General features: G+C 34.4%; 1 protein-coding gene across 1 annotated transcript in view; it reads right to left on the reverse strand.

The window, feature by feature from the left end:
- Positions 1-23579, reverse strand: part of Pi3K92E (phosphatidylinositol 3-kinase 92E) — a 381915-nt gene that overhangs the window by 233772 nt on the left and 124564 nt on the right. The window contains exon 6 of the mRNA XM_090402293.1: positions 21606-21675. Coding sequence (XP_090258419.1) covers positions 21606-21675 — 70 coding nt within the window. The remainder of the gene's footprint in view (positions 1-21605; positions 21676-23579) is intronic.

The following is a 23579-nucleotide window of genomic DNA, read 5'->3' on the forward strand; positions in this document are numbered from 1 at the left end:
GGTAGATGTTCTACCATTTTATAATGGATGTAATCAGGATCTGGTGCACTAGAATGGTAAGAGAGCTCTTTTTAGTTCCTCTTTAACAAATGGCTGACTTCAGCCTTTGTTTCTCTTGCTGTGCTTTCAGTCTTAAAAATTCATTTGGATATAAAGCTGTTGTTAAGCTTATGCCAAGCTTAACTGCAATAACTTTGGGATCAGCAATAACACTTCCATTATAGTCTAAGGTAGACAAACAGTGTGTTCTGTCTCTACCTTTCATTTTCCATATTTTCACCCATACAATTTTTGTACTGGTCATTTGATTAATTGATAAAGTAAATTGGATCCATGATTGTTTTTGACTCTGATGTCTCACATAAAGTGCCTTGGCCTGAGCATGTTTAAAAGCTATTAAGTTTGATGGGGTGGGGGTATCTATGAAATATACTTCATGCTCTGTGTTGATCATTTTTTTGGCTGTCTGGCATTCTGGGTTCTGGAATGACAGAAAAAATGAAAAGTTGTTTGGTGACTCTGCAGCTGAACAATATACGAATGACAGTGCTGAGTAATAAGTGCTCACATTTTCATATCAGCAGAGAGAAGACTCATCACGGAAGACACACACTAATGTTTATACATACAATATCTATCATACTTCTCCTTACAACTTTCTGGCAAACCATTCCACTCACCACTCTCCAAGCAAAAAAATCTAGTCAGCACACCTTACCAACCAAATGCTTCCAGGAATGACCTGTAGCTCTCTCTCTCTCTCTATTCATCACATATTGAAAAGTTGAAATCCTTTGTGTCAATCTTATAGAATCCCTTTAATAACTTATAAGTTTCTATTATGTCACCACTTTTCTACCTATCAACTAAACTTTATAATCCACACACATTTTCAATCTATCCTCTCCAACACCTCCTGATCTCCAAGAAACCCAGTGATATAATAAATCTGTGCATAGTAGTCAAGATATAGCCTTTATTTGTCTATCTTTATTTGTTAGTATGTTTTTCAACATTCAAATAATCCTTTGAGCTATTTTTCAACTTTTGCAATATGCCTTCTGAACTATGCTCCTGTTCACCATTAATCCCAAGTCCCTAGCCTCATCAATTTCTTGCAATCCAGTGCCATCAGTGTGATACACAGCATGTAACCTTTTCAACCTGAAGTGCATAACCTTAAAATTTGCAACATTAAATTGACAATCATTATCCTTTGCCCACACCACAATATCAATTTATTTAAATCATCCTGCAGGATATCTACATCATCTTTATCAACTATTGCTCTTCCTCAGTTTTGCATTATCAGCAAACAACTGAATATCCCCTCCCTTAAATCTTTTCCTATATCATTATTATACAAGTTAAAGAGCAGCGGCACTAGTGCAGATACTCGACTAGTTACCCTCATTCTTTTAGATTCCACTCCACCATATACCACTAACTGGTATCTGTCTGTCAGCCATCCTTCCCATATCCATTCCCATTTGTTCCAACTTTTGTAACAGTTTTCCCTTGTGGTATTCTGTCAGATGCCTTTGCAAAGTTTAGCAGTATCATGGTGTAGTCATTTCCCTTGTCTAATTCTGCTGTCATGCTGCCCACATAGAGTATTGTATTCCTATCTACCCATTGCTTGGATTTTACCTTTAACCAACTTTTCCAACACTTTAAATCAACACTTCTGATATATTCATTCATCTATAATTTGCTACTTCTGTAATGGAACTCTATTATTCTCTTTCCACTCCCTTGGAACCTTGCCAGAGCTGAGATTAAGACTGAACATTTTCATCAGTGGCACTGCCAATTCTCTTGCACATTCACATAGCACAAGGTCAACTTGCCATTCAGTCCTACTGCTGTATTCACATTGATATTTTTCAATATTCTGAGATCCTCCTATTCATCAACCTCAATTCTGACATTAGACTGTTCACATAAACAACTGCAAAATCTCCCTGGATGATACATCTTTGTAAAGTAATCACCTAGCAACTCGAGTTTTTTTTTTTTTTTTTCTTTGTCACATTTCTACCATTAGTGCTGATTAAAGTCATCTTTCATATTACTTGCTACATAATGAAAAATTTATTTTGGATTTACTTCAGCCTGATTAGCTCATTTTCTCATGTGTACTAAGGCTTAAGTGCTGGGAAGACAACATGTTGGAGGTTTAATGGTGTATAAACAGCACTAGAAAAGGATTAAAAACTAAGTTTAATGCTTCCAATATTTCATCTTAGTCACTGAGACATCTTCAGTACAGTTAACACTTGTGGCACATGCACAAAGACAACACAATAATAAATGAAATATGTGGGTGACTCTATAAAGTCTTATCTAGGTGATGCACCTCTATGGGCATTTGTAGGCAGCCTAGGATGTAAACTGGAACCTGTAACAATTATTATTTCCCAATTTTGGGGAGTTTAATACATCCATATTTCTTAAAGTTAAGCTGATTTGTGGGTGCCACTGCAGATTGCAAAAACAGTGTTTTCTTTTGAATTTACTATGGTAGAGCTTGGTGGTTTTTTTCCCAGGAGATCTTGTGAGTTGTATCCAATACATGGCCTGAAAGGCCAGATTGACCATAGTCGTGATTGCATATGTAAGATTTGTGTTCTTCTAATTGGACTGTGGGTGATCTACCAGTCCATCTGAAGTAAGTCAACTTACAAGAACAGGGTACATTGTATACTCCAGGCACTGAGAGAGGAGGGAGCTGATCTTTGATAGAACAGATAAGGGTAGCAATTTTCTAGTGGGGCTTAAAAGCTGTGTAGAGGTTGAACTTTTTCAGACCTGGCTATTTTTTTGGATGTGCCCAAGACATAAGGGATGATGATCATCATCGTGCGTATCAAGGATTTAGACCTAGCATGGCCTGTTCCGGCCTTAGAAGTCATCATTGAATTGTTTAATGATGACGTCCTGGTTTTCTTTTTCCTAATGGCTTGTACATTAAGGCTTGTTTTGGTAATCTTTCTGTTTTCATTCTTTGAACGTGTTCCATCCATGCATGTTTATATTTTTTAATTTTTTTCTATTACTGGTTCTTGGTTTAATTCTTTCATAATTTCTTCATTTCTGCTGTTGTTAATCTTTGTTTGTTTTTTTGTTTTATTGTCCAGATTTCGCTTCCATGCATTAAGACTGGTAGGGCTAATGTATTGTATACTTTTAGTCTGGTTTGTTTTGGAACTAGGTTTGGTTTAAATATAGAGTTAATTACACCTGTTATTTTTAAATATTTTGCAATTTTTATGTTTATATCTTTTTCATTTTCATATGTGATCACACATCCTAGGTAGTTAAATCAATTCACCTGTTCTAAGACATTGTTATCTATGACTATTTTAGTTCTTAATGATATATGCACGTAAACATAAGAAAGATATTTAATTAACCAAATATTTTGGTCTGGAAATAGCAGACCATCCTCAGTGGTATTACAAGAAACAGTTTTAAAAAATACAAGCTAGAATACTAACAATAGATCGTTAAAAATAGAACACGCCGCATGATGTTATATCACAAAGTATGAAACGGAATATTTTGAAGTAGAGACATGATTGAAAAAATAAAATAAAATAAAATAAAAATAAAAAAAATTTTAAAAAATTAATGAGTAATTTGATTAGACTTTCCCAGATTTTTGATATAGATATACAGTCATTACGATTTAGGTTGGGATGATGGAGCAAGGCCTCCACGCTTTCCTTGAACAAACGATCAAACCTATAACAGGATCTATGTAAGAGGTGAGTCCTGGACCAAAAGATGCTGTGGTCAGTTTCAATCCCGTGTTGAGCCAATTCAGACTTTTCAGGTTTGTTGTGAAGAACGGAGGATCGATATTCTTGGATTCTTTTTTCAAGAGAACGTCCAGTCTGTCCAAAATAGGAGAGATCACAGTTACAAGGAATTTGATAAACTCCAGGAAGAGATAAAGTTGAGCATTTGTCTTTAGGAGAAAGAAAATGAGAAGACAATTTGTTAATAGGTGAATACGTAGCTGTTAAATCATATTTCTCTAAAAATTCTTGCGATAGGTTCTGAAATACCGGAGCTATAAGGAATAGGCACTCGACATATTGAAACTTTGTTGTTTTGTGGAGGATTATAAGAATTGAGAAGATGTTGAGTACTTTTTTCAAAAAAGCCATTGAGTTTCATGTGTTGTTGGATTATCTACAGAAAGTTCTTTCTGTAGATAATCAAAAGTAGAACAATTAGTTTTGGCTCTTCTGATGAGGCATTTTATAATATATATATATATATATATATATATTTTAGATTATATATTTTATATTTTAAATTTTAGTTCTTGCTGGATCTTGTCCTTTAAAGGCCATAGTTTTTGATTTTTCTGTTCATATTATCATACCATAATCTTTGGATATCTCATTTAGATCTAAAATAGCTTTCTGTAAGTTTATCTTCAAAATTTGTAATTATTATTTGGTTGTCAGCAAAGAGGAGAGTGTTTAAGTTTACTGAGGAGAAAGTTTAATTCCTTGATGTAAATTTTTATTCCATTTTATTATTATTTCATTTAAGTAGATATTAAAAAGAGTTGCTGAGAGGGGACATCCCTGTCGGACCCCTTGGTTTATCTCTCTCATATATGATAGCTCGTGATTTAATCTTATTTGTATTTGATTATTTTCATATATACTTGTGATAGCTTTTAGGATATTATTTGGTATTTGTCTTTCTTTTAATATGTTAAATAATATGTTTCTTTAACTATGTCAAATACTTTTTCAAAGACAATAAATGCAATATGTGTTTCTAAATTGTATTCTCTTCTTTTCTCTATTATTATTAATTTTAGGCAAAAGGCCAGGTCTATACATGATCGTCCTTTTCTAAATCCATTCTGTACTTCTAACATAAAGTTTTCGGAATATTTCATTAGTTTGCTATTTAAGATTCTGCTATATATTTTGTAGCAGGAATTTAGTATACTGATAGCTCTATAGTTTTTAGGGTCATCTCTATTACCTTTTTTTAAAGATCATCATCAAATTCCTGCCATGTACCCTCAAGAGGTGTACAGGATATGATAGTACTACATGAAAAAAATTACATCATTACTAACTTCCTATCTACAATTTTCCTCCAAATCAGTCTGTTACTTGTCAAGACTCCAACATTATCAGATCTTATATTTCTATTGTCTAAGGCACTTTGTACCGTATCAATCCACCTATATCTTGGTCTTCTCTGGGTTGTTTTGCTGCCAACCTGGCAGAGAACTGTTTTGCTAATCTTTCTTCGCCCATTCTGCTTAAGTGACCATACCACCTGAGATTAGCTCTGCTAACGCATTCCTGGATGCTGACAATGTCAAATTCTTTCCTAATATCCTCGTTTTTAATATGATATTGCGATTGATGCCAATGATTATCAGAGAAAGATAATCATTGTCATCAATGATTATTGATGACAAAGATAATCATTGTCATCAATCAAGTCCTGAGAAAGATTAGAGGCATAAGCCTCTAATCTTTCTCAGGACTCTCATATCTGAAGTCTCTAGTCTTTAGTCAAGTGTTTTATTTTATTTCTAACACAGCTCTCAGATCCATAAGTTAAAATTGGTTTGAATACTGTCTTATATACAGTTAATTTAGTGTTTTGACTAATTTCTCTCTTATTCCAATTAAATTTATTCAACTGACTTCCTATATCATTTATACTTCTAATTGTGGATATGTGGTCTGATAATGCTTCTCTCAAAGAATCTCTGACCACTTCCTATGAAGAATTCCATAAGTTTAGCAACCTCCCAGAACAAGATTGCATGGTCACTCTCCCTGATTGAAGGCAAAGTGTGCGTGCCTGGTTATGGGTACATCATCTGATGCTGTTACCAGATGGAGCATTCTCAAACCCCTGGTCATCAACATCTTCCTGTGGACCTCCTGGTCTACAGCAGTAATCAACAATATATTTTGTCCTATTGTCCCTTTCCTCTCACCAATCTATGTCCCCATAGTTGAAGTCTTCCATAATAATTTCTCAGCTTGGTACTCGTGCTATTCTGCTGATGCATGGCATCCACATCTTCCTGGCAGCAATCAACAATATATTTTGTCCTATTGGTGCCTATCTTGCACAAGATAGCCTCAAATGAGCCATCTTCCCGCAAACCTGAAATCCTCCTTACTTAATAATTTTGTTGGTTCTTTGTGTATTATCAGCATCCCACCTGCTGTCCTATTTTCTCTATCCTCCATGAAAATACAATACCCTTCATATTCTATTCCTGTAATTATATCATTTTCTATCAACCAGGTCTCACTAAAGCCTATAATTTTTGGCTTACCTGAATTGATCAATGCCCAAAAACTTCTCTCCTGTATTTCTGATACTCACAGTGTGTAATACACTGTGTAATGTCATTTTCAGCCCATTTGAGAATACTATCTTTATTCCCATGTATCAGTTATTGAATGGGAAAAATGTCAGCAATGCATGAGAATCTTTGAAAAAGTGTTTAAATGAGGCAGTATCTGAATATAACTTTTTGTGTTTGAAGAATAAATAGGTTGGGAGTGAAATGGATGTACAACCTTATTAAGCAAGAGATCCACAAGAAGATGATGTGAAAAAAATATTGATAATAAGAGTGAGAGCAGTTATGAAATATATAAAGCTCAGGCCAGAAAAGTAATGAGCATTGTGCAGAAAGCTAAATCATAGTATGAAAAGGAATTGCCTATGCAAGCTAAAAGCATTCCAAAATAATTTTATCCTTATGCCACAAGCAAAAGAAAGAATGAATGTAGAAGAATAACTTTATTGAATGCAAATGCTACTCTAGTGTCAGAAGCTAATGAGATCGTTAAAGTAATGAGTGCTCAGTTTGCTAAGATTTCTTAATCAGGTGTATGTAACATAGTGCACGGTCTACTGATACATTGGATAAAGAGTTAGAGGTGCATGAAAATGAGGTTGAAGAGCTGTTGCATAACCTAGATATATGTATACACATCCGTTTAAATACTAAATATAAACAAGATCTGTATATAAAAACTTTTATATACAGATCTTGGATTTTGCTAAGGCATTTGATAGGATACCACACGAAAGACTTGCATAAACTGAATTAATGGTGAATAAGAATTTGAAGTTCAAAGATCACTTAAAGTTGCAAATACAACTCAGAGGATAATTGCGATGCTGAAGTGAATCTTGACATGTAAGGAAGTCATTTTACCACTTGATAAGGCATTGATAAGATCACACCTGGATTATTGTGCAAGATTTGGTTTTCTGGGTTCCAAGGGGATAAAGAAGCTGTGAAAAGGGTGCAAAGAAAAGTTTTATATACAGATTATGGGATTTAGATTATGAGGACAGATTGCAAGTGTGGATTACAGATTTTGGTTAATAGAAGAAAGAGGAGTGATATGATAGAGGTCTATAAACTTGCAATGGGGGTTATGGGATATCGTCTAATGAAATTTTTTGTTATATGGAAGGTGAGGAGAGAAAACACTGGGCATCCATGGAAGTTAAGTATTTTCACAGTCAAGAAAGGGGTAACAGCAAGGTTTTTCTCTCACAGAGCAGTGAGTGAGTGGAATAGTTTGCCTTTAGGGGGTACTGAGTGCATGTAGTGTAAATGAATTTAAGAGAAGATATGACAGCTGGTTAAGTGATTTATAGCCTCCCTTGATGAGTCCTTGACTCCCTGGAGATCTCAGATAATAATAATAATAAACTGCATTCACCATTGCATAATATTTCTGTACACACACTCATTGTCTCAGGGATGGTTAAACCCACACTTGACTGCATCTTCCCCACCCACCCACCCCCAATACTTCCAGTTTTCCTGAATTTGCACTTCCAAACTTATAGTGAACATTGTTCTCTCTTTCTCTCTCTCCAAACATCTAACTCCAAAAACATTCAAATACAGTTCATCAGGCATATACAAGTCCTTTTATCCATCTAATTCACTCCATATATTTGTAAACAGCACACTATTCTCCTGGGTAATTTTCTTATAGACTCATTAACAACCATAGTCCTTCTAAATTCAGTCCTATTATAATGAGGAGCAGACTTACAATCCTTACTTTCCTCTTCTATCAGCAACCCTTTCATATCTTCTCCCACTGCATATTTCTCACCTATCAAATCATTTGTTCCAGTCAAAACATTCAATTCTTTCACTTCTCCTCTCTAACAGCTTCACTAACACTCTTGAATGGAAATCTGAATATTGTCAAAGTAAAAGGGAATGAAGTAGGAACTTTCTTCCAGGTAAACAAAATAGGACTGTATTTTGATAGCACTGAAATTCAATGCCCCAGATTACAATGACCCGATTTGAGAATGTGAGAAGATCAGTGGTTATGGAAGAGCTTCAAGTTTGAATCACAAGAATACTACAGGGTTTCTCAAATGAGAAAGAGGAATAAAGAATACTGTCCTCAGCAACACTATAGCTAGGATTTGAAGTTGGGGGGGGGGAGTCATTGATACATAGGAGGAGGAGCATGGCAAGAGTGGAGACTCTGACATACTCAAGCACTGACAGAGAAATTATGATAAGAGGAAGACATCCACCCTGACATGCAATGAATAAATAACCAGAGTAAACTGACAATCCAATCACAAAAGACAGGTAGCAAAGATGGTAGTAGTTTGGTAAGAAGACCTGGATAGCAGAAAATATTCAAATGTCATGGAAACATCAAGAGTTTATCCAAATTGTTTCATGGCATGAGCTAAATTGCAGGTAAGGTTAACCAGGAGGTCTACTGTAGAACAAGAATGGTGGAATCCATATTGACGATCTCTGATTAACTAATTGGTTTCTCATCAGTGCTTGAGTATGTCAGAGTCTCCACTTCAAGAATGTTTATTATCTGACTGGAGCATGAGGCAATGGAATGATAACTTGATGGCCATTATTGCCCTTTTTAGAAAAAGACTGGATACAGGTAAGATACTGGATGGGTTTTAATTCTAGAGCATGAATTATTAGCACAGCTGCAGACATACTACTGAACCAGGAGACTTATAAGTATCAAGGCTACTGAGTATATTTTTATGATGTCCTTCTGCTGAAAAATCAGAGGTAACATATTGTGGAGAAAGACTGTGGAATAGTGGATAGAATTTGCCTTAGTCATCTAAACAAGCAGATTGGAGAGAAAGACTGATGTCAAGAAGTCTGCCTTATCTTTAGGAGATACAACCATTAGAATGAGAAGCGTGTGGGAGGAGGAATGGTAAGACAGAAGTCTGCCTAACAACCTTGGTAAGAGACTAGAAGGTTTGACTGCTATAAGAGCAGAGGAGAACTCAGTGCATTTGTCATTACAAAGTCTTCTTAGGATTTGTTGATATTTTTATAGTTGTTATGGGTGACAATGTAAGATGAGCGAGAATCTGAAGTTTTTAACATGAGCTACTGAATGTATGCTGATATTTTTGCCTTGGATTGCTTTGGCATATTTGTTAGAAACCATGACATGGTTTTCAAACAAATATGGAGTGAGAGTAATGGAGTAGAGAATAAAAGCATTCATTCCAACTAAAGAATAATTTCAGTTATTTGACTGGAGCAAATGCTTGGATGGGGAAAGCTAAAGCAATAATCAGGTTACAAAAATGGGGCATAGAAATCTAGAAGGATATCCCAAATGGCACCACTGTAGTGCCATAGGACATGAGGCTGAAACTGGCTGGGAGAAGGATGATCTGGAAGAAAAGAAACAGGATAAGTTTATGGTAAACATTGCCAAGAGATGAGCTAACATCAGTGGTGTAATTGGAAAGAGAGGTAGTTAAGAAAAAAAAAATCAATGGTACTGGGAGAACGGCGAGGATTACCCGGTACTGTTGTATACTAGTGAAGTTGTACTAGATCATTATTGACAGCAAACAGTTACACTTCTCTTCCACCTTGATCTGTGAAATTAGAGAATGAACCAATATGGTTCATGGACATTGAAAGTTTCATGGAAGATTATTTTACTGTCTGGATAATTAGAATATATGTGATTAACGGACATAAATCCAAACAGATAGTACAGACATCAAAATTAGAAAAAAGGTAAAGGTAAAAAATGAAGGCATCGAAGTAAGGCAACAAAACCTTAAGCCAAAGCAGATCAGATCAAAGCAGATCTGACAAATGCACATGTTCGGCACTTCTTATGAAAACCAGTATGCATGTCAAAATGTGGAAAGTTGAAGTGAACTGTAGTCGTAGAGAGGCTAGTTGTGGTTCAGTGATGAATAACAGATCGAGTTTAGATGCCAGCGAGTGGTACAAATCATTATGTTGGGTACTAAGGCCCAGATGTTGGTACATTGAATTTTGTTGTTTTGTTGGATTTTGGGGAGGTGCTTTTTTGTCAACTTGATATATTTTAGTTTGTTTATATGGGAGATTTTTATTTTACCACAGTGACTACAATTTATTACATAACATTTTCATGGTAGTGGAATACTGGAAAAATCTACATCAGAGAATGGTGAACCTTAAGACTTTTATGATTTGTTCTGCTTGAAAATTTGCTTGCCACGTTTTCTTCCATTCATTTGCTGTTTTTATAACTCTCCAAATTCATAAAAACAACTTTGACCTCTATGAATGCTTCAGAACAGTGAGATAATCTTCAATAGTACCTTGTTTAAAATTTAAACACATTCCCTTCATCTACAATAATAAAGCTGGAAGAAATGCTGAAGTATTTGCTGTTAGTAGTGACCTATCATAAATTGGCCATATATATAAACCAGAGTACCTATATAGTCCTCAATATTCTCCCAATACTCTTGACCTTTGCTTAACAAGTGCTCTTTTCAAATATACTGCAAATGTTAACTCTTCTCTGGTAAATCAGAACATAACGTTGTCCATATTTTCTTTTTCACAAAATGTCCTTCACCCCACCATTCTCAGTATGTCATTTAGTCTATAATGATACAATTCCTTCCCTCCCACCTATTTTTTTCATAGGTGAATCCTCCCAATGAAAGGTTAGAAAACAACTTATGGTACATTAGTAGCAGAGGCAAGAACCTTACTCAAAAAAATCCTACTCTTTTTAACACCTTTTTCAAGCTGCTTCTAGCCTTCAATAAGCAGGCAGTCATACTAGGCAGTAATTTTCACCTACCATCTAAAGACATCCATAAATATCTATGTACACCGTGTGATTCAAATTCCTGATATGTACCCTCAAGGGGTGTACAGAATATGATAGTACTGCATGAAAAACTTACACCATTACTAAGTTCCCATCTACAATTTTCCTCCAAATCAATCTACTACCTGTCAAGACTTCAACATTATCAGATCTTATATTTCTATCTTCTAAGGCACTTCTTACTGTATTATCAATCCACTTATATCTTGGTCTTCCTCTGGGTCTTTTCCTGCCAACCTGACAAAGAACATTTGTTTTGCTAATCTTTCCTCTCACATTCTGTTTAAGTGACCATACCATCTGAGATTAGTTCTGCTAACACATTCCTGGATGCTAACAATATTAAGTTCTTTCCTAATATCCTCATTTTTAATATGATATTGCCATTGATGCCATCTGTTCATGATCCTAATCTTTCTCAGGACTCTCATATCTGAAGTCTCTAGTCTTTAGTCAAGTGTTTTATTTCTAACACAGCTCTCAGATCCATAAGTTAAAATTGGTTTGAACACTGTCTTATATACAGTTAATTTAGTGTTCCGACTAATTTCTCTCTTATTCCATATAAATTTATTCAACTGACTTCCTACCATACCAGCTTTGTTGATTCAGTTGTCTATTTCCATATTTAATTTACCATCTTCACTAAAAATCGTGCATAAGTAGCTGAAATGTTTTACCTGTTCTATAGGTTCTCCATTCACAATGCAGTTGATATTTTCAATGCTTCTGCCTATTTTCATTGTCTTTGTCTTGTTATTGCTAACCATCATACCAAATATATTACAAGAGTTATTTAATTTAGTCAGGGAATCTTGTAGACTTGTAGCGGATTTATTTAGAAGTATAACATCATCTGCAAAGAGCTGAGATTAACATCTCAAATTTTGATATCAGGTTTAATACCACTTTCCTTCATAATGTGATCCATATAGATAATACAGGGTGTTCGGGATAAATTTGACAGTTTCGTAAGGAAAAAGAAAATCTTCTTTGTATCTATTAAATTTAATGAATTGACAAAAAAACATTACAGGCAGAGTTAATTACAATACTATCAACAAGATTTACTCAAAATAACCACCATTAGCATCGATCACAGCTTCAATTCTGCTTCGGAACCTCGAACAAGCTGATGCTACAGTCTCCCTGGGAAGGGCCGCAAAAACTGTTTTAATTTTATCCATTAACTGGGCTTTTGTATTACTGGAAGTGCGATTGGTGTCTTTTTCAACTGCGCCCCATACAAAATAATCCATGGGGTTAAGGTCTGGGGAGTTTGGAGGCCAAACATTTGGACTGGTGAAGTCGTAGAAATTTTCAGACAACCATTTTTGACTTTTCCCAGAGGTGTGGCAAGGGGCCGAATCCTGCTGCCATACATACGGCCTACCATTGGCTACCCTTGTTATCCAGGGCTTGACTACAGTTAGCAACTCCACGAACAAAGCCCGAATTCCAATGCCAGGGTTCTTCAACACCTGTTCCTGCAGATTTGCGAGGAATTCTGCTGTACGAACGCAATCAGATCGTCTGCTAGGGATCTTTCTTCTTGCTACATCCTCGTAGTCACCATTGCAAGTCTCTAGTTCATGCCTGATTGTTTATACTGTATTCAGGGAGCATTGGGCAGCAGTCGTAATATCCTTATTTTGATGGCGGGCACGAATCATCATGATACAAGTTATTCTCTTCTATGATTCAGGTGGGTTCCAGCTATCCATCCTTTCTGACATCTTGTATATGAATGAAGAAGGGTCCAAACTTTTAAATGAAGAGAAGTGTGTGTTAATACATGTAACTTACGGAAAAATATAATTAATTATAAATATGTCAAATTTATCCCGAACACCCTGTAAATAACAGAAGGAATAACGTACATCCTCGTATGACATCAGATTTAACATTAAACCATCTTCCTGTACTTCCTTCAATTCTAACTGCTGACTTACAACTCAAATAAAGACTAAGTATTGCTTGATATAATGTTCCATTGACACAATACAACTGTAGCACTCTGAACAGCTTCTCTCTTGGCACCCTGTCATACACCTTTTCCAGATCTACAAAACTTATATACAGATCTTTGTTATATTCCCAAGATTTCTCAACTATTTGTCATAATGTGAACATTTGATCATGACAACCTCTATTTGGCCTGAATCCAGCTTGTTCTTCACCAAGCTTCACTTCTACAATCCTTCTTAACTGTTTCTCAAGTATACTTCTCAAGTATACTTGAGAAATCCTTCTTAACTGTTTCTCAAGTATGTTCCTGGTAAGAATAAATCTTACCAGGAACACTCAGTAGGGAAATTGTCTATTTTCATTGTCTGTAATTACCTCTGTAATTCTCACATTCAGTTTTATTTCCCTTTTTATATATGGGTACTATGAGAGCTCTACTCCAATCATCTGGAATTCGTCCCTCAGTCCAGCCACTATAAGACTTTTATACCTCCATACTTGAACATTTCTGGTCGAATATCATCTACTCCCACTGCCTTTCCAAATTTCAGGCTTTTGATGGCTTTATCTACCTCCTCCTGGCTGCATGTCTGTTGAGTTTTTTTTTTACTACTGTGCTATCATCATTGCTTATTTCATTTAGCAATTTTTCAAGGTAATTACTCCATACATCAAGGATATCTTTTTCACCAGTTTTCATGTCACCTTTATCATCTCAAATTCCTTTTACAGCACTCTTTCCTCCATTTCTGAGCATCTTCAACAACCTCCAGAATATCTTGCCATCTTCTTGATATTTATTTTCTATGTTCTTATCAAAGTCTTCCCATGACTTTTGTTTAGCTTTCTTACATTTGTCTCTGTATTCTCTAAGAGCACAAGCTGACTTATTTGACAGGAACTTTTGATATGCTTTCTTCTTTTCCTTCACTGCTTCTTTAACTTCCTGTGTTCACCATGGAGTGAACACAGGAAGACAACCTCACCACATGCTTCAGTGTCTTCTGTGTTCACTCAACAGACAACCTCACCACATGCCTCTCTGGCTGAATCAATCAATGTTTTCTTCAGGATTTGCCACTGACTCTCCAAGGTTTGGTTCCTGTTCTCAAACTCTTTTGTTTGTTCTTGAATAATGTTTGTGTATTTTAGTCTAAAGTTCACATCTGAGAGCTGCTCAACTTTTATTCACTTTAAAACTTTCTTACATGTTTTTTTTTTTTCAGTATGAAATTCAATTTTATCCTGCTCAAGACTAAATGGTAATCACTTCCAATTTCAAATCTTCTGTACACATTGGTGTCCTGCACCAGTGGGAAAACATCACTATTAACAATAACATAGTCAATGATTTCAGGTTTTTTCTTATTCCTTGCCTCTTCTCTCCATGTAAATTTGTGCATATTTTTATGTTGGAACATGGTGTTAGTAATAACCAGTCCGTGTCCTAAGCAGAAATCCAACGGGTATTTGCCATTATTATTAGCTTTGCTCTTTTCTCCAAATTTTCCCACAATATTTTAGTATGTCTGACAATCATTTCCTACTCTGCTATTTAGTTCCCCAACAAGGATGAACTTTTCCTTTTTCATTGTGTCAGTTGATATCTCTAAAGCCTCAATAAATTCCTCCACTTCTATCCACTCCAATTCAGAACCTTTTGTGGGACATAGGCACAAATAATGTCTCATTGTCCCCCCCCCCCCCCATTCTGACATTTGTCCACATCACTCTACTTGATATTGCTTGCCATTCAAGAAAATTAGCATTGTATTTTATGTTCAATACTATAGCTACACCTTCACCTTTCAACAGGTGTAGGTGTAACACAAACAACCTGTCTTATTTCTTGTAAGAAAGGGCTCAACTTTTGTTCCTTTTTTGATAATACACAGATCTCCATTCAAGTCAGCCCAAGAAAAGAAACCAGATAGATCAGATTTCTCTTCTTGGGCTGACTTACATCTCTAGCTTTTCCTATCACAAGTAAATGAAATCCATAGCCTCTCTATCTTCTACAAACTTGTTGTCTTTTCATTTAAGATACCATTTATTCACTTGTACAAAATTCATAACACAATCCTAAAAAATCTGTTCAACCTTTTTCAACTTGTTCAACTGTTCTCAAGTAGATTGAACTGGTGCATCGAAAACTTCTCTAAACAAGCATAATGCTATCTAGAAAAGACAGTCCAATTAATAGACAATCCTTCCTCTTTCAAAGACTCATTCTAGTTACTTTTTCACAGACATTCTATAGTTGCTTTATGCCTGTTCTATAAGTATTTTCATGAACGCTTGCCTGAAGCAAGTAAAAACGCATGCAACTTCCATAGTTAAACTTCACATTCTCTTCTTTCATACCATCATGCTTCACTTCTCTGGAATAGCCTTCATCACACTGCTTTCCCTGAAGGACCATAACATCTAGACTAAAACATCTACAACACCTGGGCTGACTTGTTCAATTAATGATTTAGCCAGAGAGGCAAATGGTGAGGTTATCAACAAATGATACAAAAATCTGAACTTCATAGTTAAGAAGTTAAAAAAGGCAAATCCTAGAAAAGAAGTAACATCAAAAATTATCATGAGGAAGTCAGCATGCATCCTTAGAAAATCTAAGGAAAAAATGTAAAAACACTGAGCCATGCATAAATGTAACTAAAGAAAGCAATGGAGAAGACACCTTTCAAAAGACTACGAAAATTAATATCAAATAAATATCTTTATCTAGAATAAAGTTTATATCATAGAGGTATCCTCTTTTTTTCTATTTAAAAATTTTGTGCAAAATTTATAAACAGAAAGAAAAAGAATACCTGTATGGGTTCTCCCCTCTGCCAATTTTTTAATGGAATATTTTGAAAAACAAGCACATGATTCAGCCCCTTCTTAAACCTTCTATCTGGTCATAAGTGGATGATGTGTTTTCTATTTGGCCTTGTGGCCCAGACCCATTAGACTCCTTTCTCTCTCACCTCAATAGGCTTCATCCTAGAATCCAGTTTACTATGGAAAAGGAAACTAATAATAGTTTAGCTTTTCTAGACACCTTGGTAACATGTCATTTTCAGTATCCAGGAAACCCACTCATACAGGCAGATACAAACTTTCCTATCACCCCTCCTCCCAACAATATGGTATCATTAAAACACTAACCAGCAAGTCCTCTCTTGCTGCAGAACTTAATCATATATGCCACATCTTATCTAATAGCTATAGTTCCCACACTATCAAAAAATAATCAATGCTTTCCCTAATCCTCAACCTTTTCTTCAGAAAGATTTTAGCAATACTATCATCATCCCCTATGTCCAAGGCACTTCAGAAAAAATAGCCAGAATCTTAAAGAAATACAACCTTTGCACAGCTTTCAAGCCCCACTTGAAACTACCTACCTTTATCCTTTCCTTCTTCTTGCTTACATGGTGATCAGAATACATCTTAAAAATTATGGAAACAACTACTGTGTTAGAGTAAAACTTCAGTTTAATATAAACCAAAATAATCACTCTATGTTTTGACCTTCACATGAAGATCATCATCTGGAGTATACACATACACTCCAAATTCCAAAGAAATAAGCTACACTCAGTCTACATGGTATGCTAAAGTTACTGGTCAACTGTTACAACTATTGGCCTGAACTCTGGTAAAAAAAAAAAAAAAAAACCTTACTACATCAAAGCTAGAGTCCAGTTATTATTATCTATTAGGTTACAAAATTAAGTTAGAAAGCAACATGTTCATATGAAAAAGTTACTCATGTAAGTATACATATAAATTTAAAACAAACCAGTATGGATGGCTAATAAAAGCTGAAAAATTGCTTAGGGTCCTAAAATCTGGGTTTGCTGGAAAACTTGAAGAACTAAGTGGGCTGAATGTGTGCCATCCAAATTCTTGGGATTTTTATGCCACCATTATTGTTAAAGATTAGGGCAGTTAATCAAAATGTCAAAGACTTCTTTAAATTTCCACTCGTACCAGGTTTTTGTATAATGTAAAGAACAGTTTGATGGCCATGTGGTCGTTATCTGGCCACACAGTCGCCAAACGTTAAACACATTCCCTTGCCACCTGAACAAATAACACGTGCGCATAAAATTTACTATTGAAACTGAAAATCAAAACTCGCTTCCTGTCTGGATACATTGATCACACATCTTCCCTTAGGCAGTATATCCTTCACTGTTTACCGCAAGCCTACACATACCAACCAATATATACATGGAAACTCATATCACCACCCTAAGCAAAACTTGGAGTCATTAACACCCTCAGAAACAGAGCTATAATAATTTGCTCTAATGAACAAGCTCTTAAACAAGAATTACAAATTATTAGCAATACATTTATAAATAATGGCTATAGCAAAAATACTAATAAAGTTCTTCATAAAACTTCATCAAAAAATAATATAGATTACAGTAAAACCATAGCTATCCCATACATTAAAGGGTTATCAGAAAAATCTAATAGAATTTTACAACATTATAATCTTAATGCCACTTTTAAACCATCAATAAAATAAATTAAAAAACATATTCAACTCCTCTAAGGATTCCTCTTCCCCTATTGGCTCACCCTGGAGTTCATTGTATCTATTGCATCTGTAACTTACCTTATATTGGGGAAACTGGACTTGCTATCCCTATTTAAAAAATAGCACAAACAACACATTAAATTTAACAATTTTGGTGAAGCAGCCTCTCAGATCACGCTCTTAACACCCAACACCAAATTAATTGGAAAAGTACTTGTTCTTTACATCATACAAATTGCCTTTACGTCGGCAAACTCACCTTCGACTGAAAAAATCCACATAAAGATTCCTCTCATTAAGAAGAGAAGAATCTTAGGCCTTCTCCAACTAAACAACACACCATTGTTCTTCCAATTGCGCTATGGAGGCACTTTAATTAGGTGACATTTTACATATGCCACACATATAATTTTCCAATACTTAATTGTATCACTACAAATAGTCTAATCATAACCAAAACTGAGATGGCTTGATCAATTTTAAAGAGATCCTAAATACTAACTGTTATTAAATTCCATTCATTCTATTGATTTTTTTTTTTTTTGCTAAATCTTGCAAATAAAAATGATGTCCAATCAAAATTAAATTTAAACATGAAAACTGTCTTTTTCATCCTACATTCAAATTTTACAGAATCTAAACCAGCCAGAACATTATCACTATTTAAAATTTTGATACATTTTGTACTTCTATGCACTTAAAAATCACACAAAAATCGAATTGCAAACTTTTGTGTGGATTTTGTATATCCAACTTCATTAAAATCTCAGTCAGAGTCTTGGGAAATTTCATACAGAAAGTTACATGATAAAAAAAGCAAAATATGCATTTTGAAAAACACACCTAAAAATATGCTAAATTTGCTAAATGTAGAAAATGAATTTAAAATGAATGATGATGTTACTATAAAAGAATACATCATCATCATCAATTTCCTGATATGTACCCTCAAGGGGTGTTCAGGTTATTATGACAGCACGACATGATTAATAATAATATAATAATAATAGATTTAGTTTAATCCTTTATCCCAGTGAGAGCAAACAAAGTTTGCGCCTGAAAATATCTTCAGGACTAAATATATAGTGTTGTACTATCTTATCCAGTAAGTAGTGCAACACCAAGGCAACTCGTGGCAAAGGTGGAGCAAGCTACCAGGCACTTCTAACCTAACTAAATAAATTTTCAACGACATGATTAAGTTTGCATTTTTATTAATCTCCAATCAACAATTTTCCTCCAAATTAGTCTATTACTTGTAAACACTCCAATATTGTCATATCAAATGTTTCGTTCTTCTAAGTAAGTTCTGACTGAATAAATCCACTTAAACCTTGGTCTTCCTCTGGGTCTCTTCCTGTCATCTGGGCATCAAACACTTGTTTTGCTGACCTTTCCTCACCCATTCTATTCAAGTGGCCATACCACCTTAGCTTAGCTCTGCTTACACATTCTTGAATACTAATAGTGTCAAGTTCCTTTTTAATATGATTTTGCCACTGATGCCATTGGTTCACTCCCCTAATTTTTCTCAAACCCTCATCTCTATCGTCTCTAGTCTTTGACCAAGTGGTTTATTTCTAATTCATCTCTCAGATGCATAACTTAACTAATTTCTCTCTTATTTCATATAAATTTATTCAGCTTGCTACCCACCATACCAGCTTTGCTTATTCTATTGTCTATTTCTAGATTTAACTTATCATCTTCACTAAAAACTGTGCCTAAATAGCTAAAATATTTTACTTGTTCTACAGGATCTCCATTCAAAATGAAAGTAAAGTTTTCTATGTCCCTGCCCATTTTCAAAGTTTTGGTCTTTTTATTGCTGATTTTCATGTCAAATTTGTTACAGCTGTTATTCAAGTTAGTTAGTGAATCCTAGAGACTTGCACTATTTGTGTTTAGGAGTACAACATCATCTGCATAAAGCAAAGAGCTAAGTTTGACATCTCTAATTGTAATATCAGGCCTAATGCCACTTTCTTTCATAATTTGATCCATATAGATGATGAATAAGAGTGGAGATAATGTTCATCCTTGTCTTACCTCCTGATTTTACATCAGACCATTTTCTTGCATTTCCTTCAATTCTAACTTCTGACTAACAGCTTAAATGTACACTACGTATTGCTCTGTATAATGTTCCATTCATCCCATACAATACAAAATACTACACAATTGTAGTGTTCTGAAAAAAGCTTTTCTCTGGGCAACTTGTCATATGCCTTTTCCAGACCTACAAAACTTAAGTACAGATCCTTGTTATATTCCCATGATTTCTCAACTACAGTGGTATCTCGCTGATCCGAACCTCTTTAGTCCGAACCCTCCAGTAATCCGAACTGCGGTTTGAAAGAAAAATAAGTTTTATTTATTACGTATTATTATTTTGAGTACTATTACTTTTATTTAATAATTATTATTTTAACTATTATTACAGTACAGTATTTTTTTCACACTGTCGATTGTACAGTTATACTGGAGGCCTATTTTGATTTATTGTGTGTTCACGTTTGCTTTTTTATACTGTACAGTATATACTGTACTGTCGGCATGAATCACAAATATACACAAAAAGAGAATGGGTTCACATTGGCTCTTCATATAATTAGTAATTTTTAAGGACAACTTCTTGGCAATTCTTATAGTAGGGTATATGTAACTTCTGTTCGCTAGAAACTTGGTATTATTTAGGTCTACCTACTCACCGATGAGACCTCAATAAAGGTTGAAACTGGTCTGGGTAGTGACCTTCTCTCATATTGCAGAACAGTAATACAGCTCCTAGGAGCTGGGTTTCACATTATGGGTAAATACCAAGAATAGTGATCGGAGCTTGCTCCACCCTTACTATGAGTTGACTCAGTGTTGCACTACCAAATGGGTTAGATGTTGCACTATCGAAGTATTTGCTTACGCTTGGACTCGCCAAACTTTATATAGTTTCTATATTCGGCATGAAACAATACGGGATGTAATATCCCTTAACTTAAATAAATTTTTTACTAAAATAACTTGTTTCTGTATTATTTTTTGTTTTACATTACAGTACAGTACCTTTTTTTCTATCAGATACTTCATTTATTTACAGAATTAAATTGATGTCCATTAGAATCTCATTATTTTTGTCTTAAACGCTAGTTATAGTTGTCTCTTGGGGGAAAATTTGTTAATCCGAACAAGCACGGTTTTTATTAGTTCAGATTAGCGAGATATCATTGTATTTTAATTAAAGTGAAAATCTGATCTTGACAACCTCTATTTGGCTTGAACCCAGTTTGTTCTTCTCCAAGTTTCTCTTCCACAATCTTTCTCAACCTCTTTTCAAGTATGCCTGCATAAATCTTACCTGGAACACTTAGTAGAGAAATCCCTCTGTAATTCTCACATCCAGCTTTATCTCCCCCCCCCATTTTTTTTTATATTTTTTATAGATGGTACTATGAGAGCTCTACTCTAATCATTGGGAATTCATTCTTCTGAATTATGCAGTGTAACCACTGCAAAATTTTTATACCTCCATACTTAAGCATTTCTGAATTTGAATATCATCTACTCCAGCTGCCTTTCCACATTTCAGGTTTTTTGACAGCTTTTTATTATCTCAAGTATCGATATGTACTCCTTTTACATTCCTCTGGAACATTTTATAGTATGGTTCTATGCAAGAATACATGAAATGAATTTATGATAGCATTCATGATTGCCTTTTGACTTTTTCATATTAGTCTCATACTCCTAGCATCACCACTACATGTAAGTAGAAATTACAATTTTTTTTTTAAATTTTACATTTTTTCAAATATTTAAAAAAAAAAAAAACTTTTTTTATGTATTTTAAGTTTCAATTTAAACTTAGCCTTACTATATAAAATGATATTCATACTTACAGTGGATGCTAGATGTAGAAATAAGAACTAGTTCTGGTATTCTGTCAGCAGCAATCATTTGCCTTATATACTGAAAGAAGAACAATTATTGATATCAGCTGGATATCTAGGATCAAGTGCCTATAATTAAAATTGATATTAAGAGGATATCAATTTTAAGTTATTAAAAATGCAAATTACTTTTTTATATAAGGTAGTACTACTTTTATTTCCAAGCATCTATCTCCATTCTGAATGAGAAGATAATTTTCTTCCCAAGAAAACTACTAATACCACCATAAGCACTGATGCCAAAGTAGTAATATGAGATACACTCGCATTATCATTATTTCTTTATGTTAAATCCATCCACAACATGTTGTAAACCTATAATGCATTAGTACTGCAGTAGAACCGAGTTAGATAATTCAGAAACCCTACTCCTAAGACCTAACATGAAACTTTGTCAGTCATTTATCTCCAATGGTTGGATGCAGTTCTCCCACTGAGTAATGAAATTCATCTACCATCTAAAGCCATTCACAAAAAATATGTGCCCAAGTGGGATTCGAACCCAACCTGATCAAGTGGCCAAGTTTCCAATCTCCAAAACATCATTTCATGTCACATATTTTAACTACTAATAATCAGAATATTAGTGGTCAAAAATGGGTGCATACCTTATATTTAATCTTTCTGAGATGAGCAAATATATGCTATGCATTTTAAATAAGATTATAGTGCCCCATGGTATTATTTTATCTGCTAGACTGTTTTGAATGTTGCATTCTGAAAACACAGTTAACCTGCTATTATTAAAACAAACATGTACAATGAGAAACATGATATTTGTGCTGCTTGGGAGAGTTGGAACTCGGATGATGAAAGGAATTTATTCTACACCTAATAATTGAAGGAAAAAAAAAAAAAAATGCAGACAATAACGGATATGTTATTGTCTGAAACAATGTGGGTTTTACAGTTGATTTTCTAATGGGACAAAAAAAAAAGTTCCCAGGAGAAAAAAAACCATTTGCCCATGCCAGAGATTGATAACTCAGAAACTGGTTGAAGAGAGGATTAGATAAAGTTAGTGACTAGACTTGAACTTAAGTCTAACTTCAGGTGGCTAGCACAGGGGATGCAAGAACCACTTCCACTGAGGCTACACAGGCTTCTTCAAGTATACTAAGTAATTCAATATCACTGCATAAATCCTGTATAGCGATTTATCCTGGATAGGTTTACAATAAATTTATGGGTATATTGATAAATGAATATAGTTAATTGAGCCCTTTATTTATTTATTTTTTTTTTTTTTTCAAGGATGTAGTATAGAACAAGTTTTGCTTCATGATTTCTTCATTATAAGATATTCTGAATGAAAGAGATTATGTTCACTACTGTTTCTTACCACTTTGCTGTTGACATTGCAATTTGTGTAAAAGCAAAAGTTTATACTAAAAATCTTACATCCCTATTTTTGAAAACTTCTTCACATGATCCATGAGTTGCCTAAAAAAAAGTGAAAAATACTTCCTTTATTAGAATGTTTTTTTTTTTTAAATTTAAATAACTGTAGCAATATCCGAAATGTGTAATAACTTGCAATTCTCATTTTTTATATTGATTTTACAGCATTCTAATAATTTTTATTCAACTGCTTTGGAAACAGTCTCTTCTTTTCAGCTCCATGCTACTAGGGATTAAATTGTTTATATTTAATTTAATTTTTTTTTTTTACTTTATTTTTTATTAGAGAAGATTTCCACAATGGGAACATAGATGGGAAGAAGGAAAGGGGGCATGGCAAGATGCAAGTGGAATTTATACAGTTGCTAAGAGATAATTAACTGATCAATAGATCTAAATATTCAAAATTAAGCAAATGACATAATGATAATAAAATTAGAGAGTAATGAAATAACATATATATTAGCTAAAAAATGTTTAATATTAGTAGAATTTTTGGCTAGATATCCTAGCCAATGTCAA

This window comes from Typopeltis vanoorti, chromosome 2 (assembly GCF_054136105.1).
Source record: "Typopeltis vanoorti isolate ZY-2024b chromosome 2, IOZ_Tvanoo_1.0, whole genome shotgun sequence".
Classification (NCBI taxonomy): Eukaryota; Metazoa; Arthropoda; class Arachnida; order Uropygi; family Thelyphonidae; genus Typopeltis; species Typopeltis vanoorti.